This window comes from Abrus precatorius, unplaced genomic scaffold (assembly GCF_003935025.1).
Source record: "Abrus precatorius isolate BTA unplaced genomic scaffold, Abrus_2018 Scaffold9, whole genome shotgun sequence".
Lineage (NCBI taxonomy): Eukaryota > Viridiplantae > Streptophyta > Magnoliopsida > Fabales > Fabaceae > Abrus > Abrus precatorius.
In genome coordinates, this window is record NW_020874439.1 from 35426173 (window position 1) to 35438295 (window position 12123).

At 32.5% G+C, this 12123-nt stretch overlaps 3 protein-coding genes across 4 annotated transcripts; all 3 read left to right on the plus strand.

The window, feature by feature from the left end:
* Window positions 1–633: 633 nt before the first annotated feature.
* Window positions 634–3271, plus strand: LOC113849152 (probable magnesium transporter NIPA1). 2 transcript variants are annotated; one of them, XM_027478834.1, is made up of 9 exons: window positions 634–809; window positions 886–1079; window positions 1196–1252; window positions 1558–1648; window positions 1759–1919; window positions 2008–2135; window positions 2222–2359; window positions 2513–2605; window positions 2904–3271. In XM_027478834.1, the coding sequence occupies exons 2-9, from the start codon at window positions 953–955 to the stop codon at window positions 3069–3071; spliced, it is 963 nt and encodes a 320-aa protein (XP_027334635.1). In that variant the 5' UTR covers window positions 634–809; window positions 886–952; the 3' UTR covers window positions 3072–3271. The 2 variants fall into 2 exon arrangements, with proteins under 2 accessions (XP_027334635.1, XP_027334636.1); XM_027478835.1 differs by having other exon boundaries at window positions 636–809; window positions 929–1079; window positions 2904–3221.
* Window positions 3272–5021: 1750 nt separating this feature from the next.
* Window positions 5022–6637, plus strand: LOC113849935 (chalcone synthase 1A). The gene is made up of 2 exons (XM_027480192.1): window positions 5022–5301; window positions 5409–6637. Exons 1-2 carry the CDS (start codon window positions 5124–5126, stop codon window positions 6398–6400), a joined length of 1170 nt encoding a protein of 389 aa, XP_027335993.1. The 5' UTR covers window positions 5022–5123; the 3' UTR covers window positions 6401–6637.
* Window positions 6638–9341: 2704 nt separating this feature from the next.
* LOC113849934 (chalcone synthase 1A-like) lies at window positions 9342–11023 on the plus strand. The gene is made up of 2 exons (XM_027480191.1): window positions 9342–9617; window positions 9778–11023. The coding sequence occupies exons 1-2, from the start codon at window positions 9440–9442 to the stop codon at window positions 10767–10769; spliced, it is 1170 nt and encodes a 389-aa protein (XP_027335992.1). The 5' UTR covers window positions 9342–9439; the 3' UTR covers window positions 10770–11023.
* Window positions 11024–12123: the final 1100 nt, after the last annotated feature.

Consider the following 12123-nt stretch of genomic DNA (forward strand, 5'->3'; position numbering starts at 1 on the left):
ATATTTGATGACATGCTAAAGCCTTCGTATTCCAGTTTGACATAGTCATCTGAAAGCATTCTACTTCGTTATTGAAATTAACTTTCGTTAAAATGTGAGGTTGAGATGCGTTATTCTTCTTCGTTCTAATAACATTAGAGGTCTCTTTTTTGTAAATTATGTATTTTAATATATCAATCAAAATTTTCACTGATGTTAAAGACTAAAAGCAAATGACTTTTAGTAAAACTAAATACCAAACAATGATTTTAAAAAGAGACCTGAATAACTCGAGCTTATACATTGATAAATTAATATAAAGGTTTACTTTAATTTTATTTGTCTAATTCCAAATAAACCACACATCAGCCACATGTAAACTGTTATATTAGAGCAAACATGAAAAAAAAACAAGTAGAAAAATGTGTTCAGAATTTGATGTAAGAATGGTCCGTCAAAAGTTTATAAATTTTGTTATACCTGTTGTGTTAAAAATGTTGGAGATGAAATAGGTATTTTGTTAATAAGAGGAGAGGTTAAAGGAAATTAAAAATCCAACTCGCATTACGACAAATAAGAAGGGGGATGCGGTGGACATTTGATAAGAATGGAATTGAAGAAATAAATAGCGGCTTCTGTTTGTCATTTTCTCTTGGATGCATAGGTAACGAATTTACCGTTGCCTGTTGCGTTTCATTCTCTCTCTCTCTCACCCAACATCAGAATCTGAATCCACATCAATTTTTGTTTTCAAAGAACTCTGCTTTCTGATCAGATGAAGATGATGGGGTTATAGCTGCAATTGTTGTTTGCAGGGTTCCAAGAAAAACGTACCCTTCTCTTTTGTTTTATTTTATTTTATCGCTTAAAATTTGCATTTTTGACTTTTGTTTTGCATGATCAAAGGTCATAAGATTGGACATCTTGGCCCTGCAAAATTATTCGTTAGTTTTGGGCATTGTCGTGACACATCATGGGGGCAACCTCGGACAATGGTATCGGACTCATATTGGCTCTCTCTTCCAGCATTTTCATTGGCTCAAGCTTTATCATTAAAAAAATGGGTCTTAATAAAGCTGCCAATAATGGGAAAAGAGCAGGTTCACCACCTCTCTCATATCTTTCCACCATTCATTCATCTTGGTTATTCAAAAGTATTAAACCTTTTTTTTATTTTTAAATTTTATTTTAATCTATTGTGCTTTAATTTGATCAGCCACAGGAGGGCATGCGTATCTGTATGAACCGTTTTGGTGGGCTGGAATGATTTCAAGTGAGTGATTTCATTTTTACATACTCTAATATATATGATTTACGTAGCATTTCTGCATGCATCCCCTACACGGTCTAATATATAAGCTATGTAATGAATCATATCACTATTAAATGATATTCCTCTCAATCAACTTTGTTGCATGTGGGACCTAATTTGTAAAGGAATCAATCGTGTCTCTTTTTCTATTCCCACATGGAGAGAAATAGATGAAAAAAGGCGTCATAAAAAAGTTATGTATATAATTGTAACTGGTTTTAATTTTGTTAGGCGATGCTAAATCATATGCTTAAATCTTTTTGTAGTGATCGTTGGGGAAATAGCCAATTTTGCAGCTTATGCATTTGCTCCTGCAATCCTTGTAACTCCTCTGGGAGCTTTAAGCATCATTTTCAGGTAAACAATTGTGGGTGGGTGTGCGTCTTCGTTTATTTTATCGACTTTCAATGTGCAATGTGCAATGTGCATGCAAGAATCAGTTACAACCTCATATCATGATGATGCAGTTCAGTGTTAGCTCACTTCATCTTGAAAGAGAGATTGCACATATTTGGCATGCTTGGATGTGCTCTCTGTGTGGTGGGGTCTACAACCATTGTTCTGCATGCACCGCATGAGAAAGACATTCACTCTGTCAAGGAAGTGTGGCATCTTGCTACAGAACCAGGTATTTTTCAAGTCGCACTTGCTTGAGCTTTAGTTTGAGTTTGATGAATTATGGCGTTATTGATTTGGTTTTCTTTTTGTCTGAACAGGTTTTATTGTCTACTTTTGCTTTGTTATCATAGTGGTTTCCGTCCTTATTTTCCGTTTTGTGCGGACCCATGGGCAGAGCCATATGATGGTTTATATCGGAATATGTTCTCTTATGGGCTCACTCACGGTATTGATTATTACATGTTTTAATGTTCAATGCTTATGCACATCTTCCTCTACAAACTTTTAAGGCTTATCCTCGTTTTTGAGTAGGTTATGTGTGTGAAAGCAGTGGGAATTGCTCTCAAGCTTTCATTTGAAGGGACCAATCAATTTATTTACTTTCAGACTTGGATCTTTACAGTGATTGTGGTAGGATGTTGCCTCTTGCAGATTAATTACTTGAACAAGGTACCCTATACTAAATCCAATCACCAGAATGCATTAAACTTGTTTGAAATGAATGTAATAAGTATATATGTTAAGATAGCTGTCCAAGAAAATAATAACCTTGCCAGTTGTTTAGTAATGTTATTTGGTTTGATTTGGCAAATATGTTTTCAGGCTTTGGACACCTTTAACACTGCTGTAGTATCACCAGTTTACTATGTCATGTTCACAGCATTTACAATCATCGCCAGCGTAATCATGTTTAAGGTGACTTGTTATCTTCCATGGTACATTTATTTTATGATGTTCATGGTGATGCTACTTTATTATCTTGACACGTTGCGAAGCCAATATCATGGTGGAACATAATAATTACAAGGATTAGATCAATCATAAGTGGAAAATTTTACAGCTTTTCTTTTTGGTTTTAAATTAGTATTAGTGAACATATATAAAAACCTTAAAAATTGTATCAAAGTGAGGCATAGCTTTATAGTATTTTTAGGGTTTTATCAATGTACTAGTCTTAAAACAGTATCTTAGTGGATGATGTATTATGGTGCAGGAATGGGACAGACAGAATGGAACGCAGATTGCTACTGAGTTGTGTGGCTTTGTCACAATTTTATCTGGGACCTTCCTCCTTCACAAAACAAAGGATATGGGAAATAAACCTCCAGAAACCCCTGTTTTCACAACTCCATCCCTTTCTGAGAGACATGATTTCCCCTAAATTTGATTCTTGTTTGGACAGGCAAAATTTCTCTTTCATCTATGTTCCCACCTAAGCAAACATCTGATACTGTTTGGTTCTTACAAGCTTGTAATTTCACATAATAAAATGATCAAATCAGAGAAATGTTATGTAGAAGTGGTTAATTAAAGGAAGCATATTTTGACAACCTTTAGGACATAGCTTGATGCTTCTTTCTTATGATACACTATAAGCCTTTATCTTATGATTTTCCTCCCATTCTCGTAAATTCTTTTCAACCAGTGGATTGTGTATTCAACTAAAAGTCTAAAAATGCATATTAATTAAAATTAGGGTAGCACTATTTTTGTATGCACAATACTATGAATTAACACACACTAATAAATTTATGCATATCATCATTTACTATATTTTTCATTGATATTTTTCTGAAAATAAATCAAGTAAATAAGAAACAACACGATTAAAAGAGTTTGTTCATAAAAAAGAAAGAAATGGAACATTTTAATTACATGCGGACGTGAGCAGCAAGATTCGAACGTGCCTGCGGGCATAGCCCACATTGATAAATAGTGGCATCAAATTATATTAGATGATCTATTACACTTCTCCACACCTATACTTTATTACAAGTTTGGCCGCATTTTAGTTAAAAGAAGAAAGTCAATAAACGAATCGAACCTAAATAGTTTTTTTCGTTGCCAAATTATCCATTTATTTTATAATAGTAAGTGGTCGATGAAAGGAACCAAATCTGACTCTTTTTTTCATCTCTTACATACTCAAGTTATATAATTACTTTATAATCTTTTGGGTTTCTCTAGTTTGAGTGTTGAGTCGGGTTTAGTTGATTCTCTGCTTTGGTCTTGTAGAACGTCAATATAAATATAAAAAAGGGACCAGATAAAAAGAGCTTTTGAGACCTTTGTATGTTTGAATGATAACGAAAAAGTAGATCATTTCAATAATGGGTTATATGTATAATTGATTGCATGAAATAAGTTTGCAATTAGATATGTTAGATGAAAAATAATATAAATAATGTACTGTATTTAGATTGTAGAAAATAATCATTTGTATTAAAAATAATTAATTACGAAAGATAAAATGATAAAATAAGAGTTAACTAGAACATAAACTAATAATTTATAATTATAAGTTTCAAAATTGTTTATCGTAAATAAGCTATTTTTTAATAAAAAATTATAAGCTAATTTTTTAATCTTTCCCAAATAAACATGAACAATACTTTTTAATAGGTTTTTTTTTCAAATAATCAAAGGAAATAATCTTTTCCAAACATTCATGAATTTTTTTTTACTTATTGACAATTTTTCTTATTCGAACCCAAGAACATGAACAAGAATCGGTAACTCCAAAACTTGAGGGATTCATTTTGTAACTTTTTTTTTCTCTTTCTATTTAAATTAAATTATAAAGAAATTATACAAATTTATTGTATTTGTCTAAATTTATAGATCATAGTTTTGGAAAACGAAATATTTTTTACACAGTGAGTCAAAAAAATACGATTAATTGCAGCAAAGAATGGAAAGAGAGCATTAAGAAGTGATATAATAAAACACTACACATATTCAAAGGAATCTAAGCCCTAATAATTAAAACATCAACTTCTTGACTCTTTAAAAGTCTTCGGTCTACGCTGTCATGCGCGGCTTTAAGCGCCACCCTCACTCACCTAACTCTATTTCTACTATTATTAATTCATATTTTTATTGTCTTTATTTTATTATATTACTTGTTACATTTTTCCCTTATTATTATATATAAACTAATTTTCTATTGTTATTCTCAGCCGGCCAGTGGTAGTTTCGTTGTAATAAGGCATTGCCAATGGTTGAGTCAAGCATGTGACGTCCAATGTCCATCTACCCACTTTCTCTAACACTGTTCATTGCTTCTCCATATATATATATATATATCCACACCACAACGTGCTAAGCATCAACCATTCAATTCACTTGTTAACTCTACCACTCAACCCTTCCTTCTTAATTTTACTTCTTCAATTCATTTCTTTCCAGCGACTTTAGAAAATTAATTGAGAAGATGGTGACTGTTGGTGAGATCCGCCAGGCACAAAGGGCTGAAGGCCCTGCCACCGTCTTGGCCATTGGTACCGCAACTCCTCCAAACTGTGTGGAGCAGAGTACTTATCCTGACTACTATTTTCGTATCACAAACAGTGAGCACAAGACCGAGCTCAAAGAAAAGTTCAAGCGCATGTGTAAGATACCCATCTTTTCGTTTCCTTATATTCTTTTTATGTGCTTCTACATATACTTCTATATATACACACTTGGACTAAACTGCATATTATGTATGACTTTTCAGGCGACAAGTCAATGATTAAGAAGAGATACATGCACTTGACTGAAGAGATCTTGAAGGAGAATCCTAACATATGCGAGTATATGGCACCTTCATTGGATGCAAGGCAAGACATGGTGGTCGTGGAAGTACCAAAACTAGGAAAAGAGGCTGCAACAAAGGCCATCAAGGAATGGGGTCAACCCAAGTCCAAGATTACCCATCTCATCTTTTGCACCACAAGCGGTGTGGACATGCCTGGTGCAGATTACCAGCTCACAAAGCTCTTAGGCCTTCGCCCATACGTGAAGCGTTTCATGATGTATCAACAAGGTTGTTTTGCTGGTGGCACGGTGCTTCGTATGGCCAAAGATTTGGCTGAAAACAACAAAGGTGCTCGTGTGTTGGTTGTTTGCTCTGAAATCACTGCAGTTACTTTCCGTGGACCCAGTGACACTCATCTTGATAGTCTTGTGGGACAAGCACTGTTTGGAGATGGTGCAGCTGCTGTCATTGTTGGTTCAGACCCATTACCTGAGGTCGAAAGGCCTTTGTTTGAATTGGTATGGACTGCACAAACAATCCTCCCAGATAGTGAAGGAGCCATTGATGGTCACCTTCGTGAAGTGGGGTTGACATTCCATCTTCTGAAGGATGTTCCTGGTCTAATCTCAAAGAACATTGAGAAAGCTTTGGTGGAAGCCTTTCAACCACTAAACATCTCAGATTACAACTCCATCTTTTGGATAGCACACCCTGGTGGACCAGCAATTCTTGATCAAGTGGAGGAAAAATTAGGCTTAAAGCCAGAAAAAATGCAAGCTACCCGACATGTCCTTAGCGAATATGGTAACATGTCAAGTGCTTGTGTATTATTTATTTTGGATGAAATGAGGAGGAAATCAAAAGAAGATGGATTAGCCACAACCGGAGAGGGACTCGAATGGGGTGTGCTATTCGGTTTTGGACCAGGACTCACCGTTGAGACTGTTGTGCTCCATAGCGTGGCCCTCTAAACCAAGGACACCGAGTCTTGTTCGCTTCTAATCTTTTCTTTTCAGCCAAAAGTTTAGAAGGATGCATTCTTTTTTTGTTTTTAAGCTTTTGTTTTTCTGTTAATCACTCTTTATGCCTTAAAATTATTTATCTTTACGTTTGAAAGCCTTTATGATTTAAGCTGTATTTCATTAATTTGTAATACGATCAAGTGCAATTCACAATTTTATATGAATAACAGGCTTCTGTTATCCTTCTTCAGTTTTTCGCATTCTTAATTAAGAAATTAATTTATATACATATAAACCACCAACATATATACTACTTATTTAACCTCTGTTACATAAAAATTATACTATAAAATAAACCCAAAACTTAATCGTTGATTTATGATATTTTCTAGAGCGTTAAGAAATTAATTTATCAACATATGAACCACCTACATCTATACTCTTTATGATTTCAAATTTGGACTTTCAGACTATTTATTTTCCAATCGATCGAAAGCACATCAAAGAAAGATAAAAAATTTAGCTTTTGTAAAATTGGCCTTGTAATGTTTTTTTTTTTTTTAATCTCATTTGTAGTGAAACAAAGTCTATCCAACAAGGTTGTTTACATTAGGGTACAGCAAAAAGTACTCTCTTTTTTTTTCATCTCGAATGCATAAAGAGCAAATTAATGAAAGAAAGTCAATGTTTATAGCTTTTCTTCTTGTACCATCGTTCACTAATTTACCTAAAGTCAAGTTTTAAATTTAATTATAGAATCAGGGAGACATGGTAGGTTACCGATGAGTAGGGAGAGACCTACCTTCACTTTTTTGTTGCTCTAAGTCTTCCTCCTTAGTGTTAATGCCAAACGAAATATGAGGAAATAAAAGAAAATATGCTTCTAACAAATAAAAATAAGTTTGATATGATTGATGACATGAGAAGAATTCCCAAAAAATAAAAATAAAAATAAAAATAAAAATAAAAATAAAAATAAAAATAGAAGGAATTTGATTAACCAAATTTCCTTTTGTCGGATGATTAATCAAAAGTTGATCGTGTTTCGAACTGTGAAATGTTAAATTTAGGATGTATTTAATTGAACAAATAAAAAATATTTAACTCGAACTTTATGGATGGGTATGGTTCCCCCACCCCCACAAATACACATACACGCACGTGTCAAATGAATTTTTGTCATATTATAAAAAAATAAATAATTGTAATTTTATTTATATTTTTTAGTTTTTTAAGTTTTGTATAACATAATATCATTTACCATTATTTGTATTTTAATTCTTTTATAATGTTAATATTATTAGGTTGCTATCGCGAAGGATCCAAAGTTCCAAACCCTATATACATAATTACACAAAATATGACAAACTTTCATTCATATGGGGACACTAATTTATGATAAAGAAAATGTTATCATTATAATAAACTCTTACATATTTATTATTACATCACTCGTTTATCATAAATAAAAAATATTACAAAAGTATTCTTTATATTAACATATATACCTTGTAAATAAAATATCTATCTATAAAATGCGTGATATTGACGGATGCTAAGAGAGACAAATGGGATATCAATGCATTTATAGGAATCAAACAAATAAGCCGTTTCCTTTTCAATTCAAAGTAAAATAAAATTATTTATTTAGTCTATACTCGTCTATTTATATACTTAAAAAAACTTATCATGTTATTACATTTTAATCCGATAATGATATTATAACGACAAAATATAAAATGCAATAAAATGCTCATACATAAACTTAAACATAATTTTTTTAGTGTTAAAATTAATTCATAAATAAGTATTAAGATAAGAATTAAAAGTAAATTTTAATTAGAAATAAAACATGATTAATTTTTAAAAATGAATCACTATATACAAAAATCATAAATTTTAAAACTACTAAAAAACTTATATTTAAGTCAAATATTATTTATAGTTTAAGATTATATATATCTATTGATAAGTTTAATTAATTTGATAAACGCATAAATTAATCAAAAAATAATAATTATAGTTAATAAAATACTAAAAATAATTTATATGTGATAATTTTTTTATTATAGTTAAAAAAATATAAATATATTTAATTTTTTTAGTCAATGTAATAGGACAAAAAGGAAAAACTAGATATGCCAAAGTAACAATATAATTTTATATCTTTAAATATAGTAAAATTTCATTTCTTATATGAAAAAAATGTTTTTTAAAAAAGTAAGTGTTGTGATCAAGTAATAAAATAAGACCAGAACTATTCAATTATATGAACGGTTTGTTCAGCTACTAACGATGGAGAGCTTATCACCGCATATTGAGACTCACACTCTTTGTGAAGAATATAAGCCAACTTCTCTGTTATAATTTATATTTTTGTTGAAAGTTTTACCCATTTCCTCGCATTTGATTTCATTTACAGGAGCCACTATTTACCGTCCTCTTTTACAAGTTTAGTAATTAGATGTGATTCTACAATTTAACGAAAGACAAATAACAAGTGGTCAAATTAAACGTGAATAAAAAAGCTTAAGATGATATATATATATATATTAATCTAATGCAACACAGAATTTGAAAGGTTTGGTAGAATGAATGGTTCAATGAATTGAATTTGATATTTTGAAATATAATAGAATTATCTGTGAGGAAGCCAAATATCTCCCATTTCCCTTCAGCTTCCTGCCAGTCACAATATGTTGACCGTTCAAATATTAAAAATAAGTTATAATATATAGTTTGGTAAGTAACAGTCTTCAGTCCATAGAGTCATGCGGGGGTTGCAAGTGGAAGATAACTCACCTACCTCCCATCACCAATACACTCTTTCATATTTCTTATTTTCAATTATTGCCAGAGTTTTAGTCAGTTAAGCATGTGATCTTCATCTACCCATTCTCTTCGCCAAATATTATATATAGCTATCCACTTCGAACTTGTTTGTAACACACCCTTTTCATATTCCAAGTGCTACCTTCCATCAACCATTCCATTCCCTTCATAACCTACCATTCACCTTTTCTATCTTCTTCCATCCGTAGCTGCAAGATGGTGACTGTTGCTGAGATCCGCCAGGCACAAAGGGCAGAAGGCCCTGCCACCGTCTTGGCCATCGGCACAGCAACTCCTCCAAACTGTGTCGAACAAAGTACCTATCCTGATTACTATTTCCGTATCACAAACAGTGAGCACAAGACCGAGCTCAAAGAAAAATTCAAGCGCATGTGTAAGATATATATCTCATTCTCATATCTTCATTTCCTTATATTCGTTTTATGTGCTTCTATATACATATTGTTTAGTTTTGCTTCCTGTTTCTGATCATAGCTAGCATGCATGTGACATAACACTTGGACTAAACGGCATATATATGTATGACTTTTCAGGCGACAAGTCAATGATTAAGAAGAGATACATGCACTTGACTGAAGAGATCTTGAAGGAGAATCCTAACATATGCGAGTATATGGCACCTTCATTGGATGCAAGGCAAGACATGGTGGTCGTGGAAGTACCAAAACTAGGAAAAGAGGCTGCAACAAAGGCCATCAAGGAATGGGGTCAACCCAAGTCCAAGATTACCCATCTCATCTTTTGCACCACAAGCGGTGTGGACATGCCTGGTGCAGATTACCAGCTCACAAAGCTCTTAGGCCTTCGCCCATACGTGAAGCGTTTCATGATGTATCAACAAGGTTGTTTTGCTGGTGGCACGGTGCTTCGTATGGCCAAAGATTTGGCTGAAAACAACAAAGGTGCTCGTGTGTTGGTTGTTTGCTCTGAAATCACTGCAGTTACTTTCCGTGGACCCAGTGACACTCATCTTGATAGTCTTGTGGGACAAGCACTGTTTGGAGATGGTGCAGCTGCTGTCATTGTTGGTTCAGACCCATTACCTGAGGTCGAAAGGCCTTTGTTTGAATTGGTATGGACTGCACAAACAATCCTCCCAGATAGTGAAGGAGCCATTGATGGTCACCTTCGTGAAGTGGGGTTGACATTCCATCTTCTGAAGGATGTTCCTGGTCTAATCTCAAAGAACATTGAGAAAGCTTTGGTGGAAGCCTTTCAACCACTAAACATCTCAGATTACAACTCCATCTTTTGGATAGCACACCCTGGTGGACCAGCAATTCTTGATCAAGTGGAGGAAAAATTAGGCTTAAAGCCAGAAAAAATGCAAGCTACCCGACATGTCCTTAGCGAATATGGTAACATGTCAAGTGCTTGTGTATTATTTATTTTGGATGAAATGAGGAGGAAATCAAAAGAAGATGGATTAGCCACAACCGGAGAGGGACTCGAATGGGGTGTGCTATTTGGTTTTGGACCAGGACTCACTGTTGAGACCGTCGTACTCCATAGTGTTGCAGTTTAATTGCCTGAATACCCTTTAATATACTATACTAATATGTTCTTTCGACAATATTCACTTGTTCTTTTTCATTTTTTTGGGAAGGGTTAAAGCTTCACTTGCTTCGTTGAGCACTTGAATAAAGTTCATTTTTAATATTAAAGTTCGTAATGATTTTGCCAAATGTATTGTTCATGTCGAATTTGTAAACGGATGTTTGAAAGATTAGCAATTTTTAATTTATTTGTATTTCAGAGTTAAAAGAGACATTTCAGTTGGGTAACAATATTCTATCTTCTTAATTTGACAATTAGCAGACGATTATTGAAGAAATTAAAATAAACACATTTAAAAAAAGGACTCGTACTGAATTGGCCATAACTGGACTGTTACTTTCATCTTACCTTTACTATTTTTTTTTTATGTTGAACCACGTTTTCTTTTCTTTTATTTTTTCTATATCTGTTAATTTAATGGATTTGTTTTATTTTTAGTTTAAAAACTCCCATTAACGAAAATAATATAAAATAACTATACTTCTGTTATAACTTCCTAGTTTAAAAGAGTATAAACTTCGAGAAACAAGTTCTAGAAAATTAGAAAAATCACTTATTTAAAATGAATGTCCGCAAAACAGATGAATAAAATGTATTCACTTTTAATTTAATTTAAAAGTTGTCATAAAATTTTAAAAACAATATATACTTGCGTAGATACTTTACTAATTTTGCCTTTAAAAAACAGCCAACAATTTCCTTATGAAAGAATAGTTTCACAACATTAACACAATTAAATCAATGTCATAGAGTGAATCTAAACAAGTATAATGTCGAGAAATTAAGTAAACATTGTTCGAGCTATTATATCAGCATATTAAGGTAAAAAATTTATATTTTTGTATTTATCCAATAAACTTATCACACGAGGGTTTATGTCATAAGCTTAACTATTTGACACAATTTGTTGAACTTCACTTTCTTAAAAGCATAATCTACTCTATTCGGCTACTATATAAACTCTGTTTTCTGTTTTTGAACTTATGTTCATTATAAGAAAAGAAAACTTTATTTTTTTAGAACTTTTTCAAAAAGATATTTGACCTAATTTATCTTTTTAAGGAGAAAAAAATAATTTAAAAGTGGTCTCGGCAAACATTACCTTAATTGTGAAGCTTATTAAAATAAGATTTTTTGTTTCTTGTTAAAAGAAGATAATGAAAACTTATAATTCTACTAAAATCTAAAACAAATGCTGTAAATATTATATCACTTCAAAACATTAATTTCTCTTAGGATTACTCAAAATTTTGAACTCCATTACAATATCTTGCTGTTCCATACCATTCCAATGTCACATACACCTATTAAGCATGACAGTT

Coding starts and splice junctions, on each gene's coding strand:
- LOC113849152 (XM_027478834.1), top strand. CDS start 953: ATGGGGGCAACCTCGGACAATGGTATCGGACTCATATTGGCTCTCTCT. Junction 1,253..1,557: donor GTGGGCTGGAATGATTTCAA/GTGAGTGATTTC, acceptor ATCTTTTTGTAG/TGATCGTTGGGGAAATAGCC. Junction 2,606..2,903: donor CCAGCGTAATCATGTTTAAG/GTGACTTGTTAT, acceptor ATTATGGTGCAG/GAATGGGACAGACAGAATGG.
- LOC113849935 (XM_027480192.1), top strand. CDS start 5,124: ATGGTGACTGTTGGTGAGATCCGCCAGGCACAAAGGGCTGAAGGCCCT. Junction 5,302..5,408: donor AGAAAAGTTCAAGCGCATGT/GTAAGATACCCA, acceptor ATGACTTTTCAG/GCGACAAGTCAATGATTAAG.
- LOC113849934 (XM_027480191.1), top strand. CDS start 9,440: ATGGTGACTGTTGCTGAGATCCGCCAGGCACAAAGGGCAGAAGGCCCT. Junction 9,618..9,777: donor AGAAAAATTCAAGCGCATGT/GTAAGATATATA, acceptor ATGACTTTTCAG/GCGACAAGTCAATGATTAAG.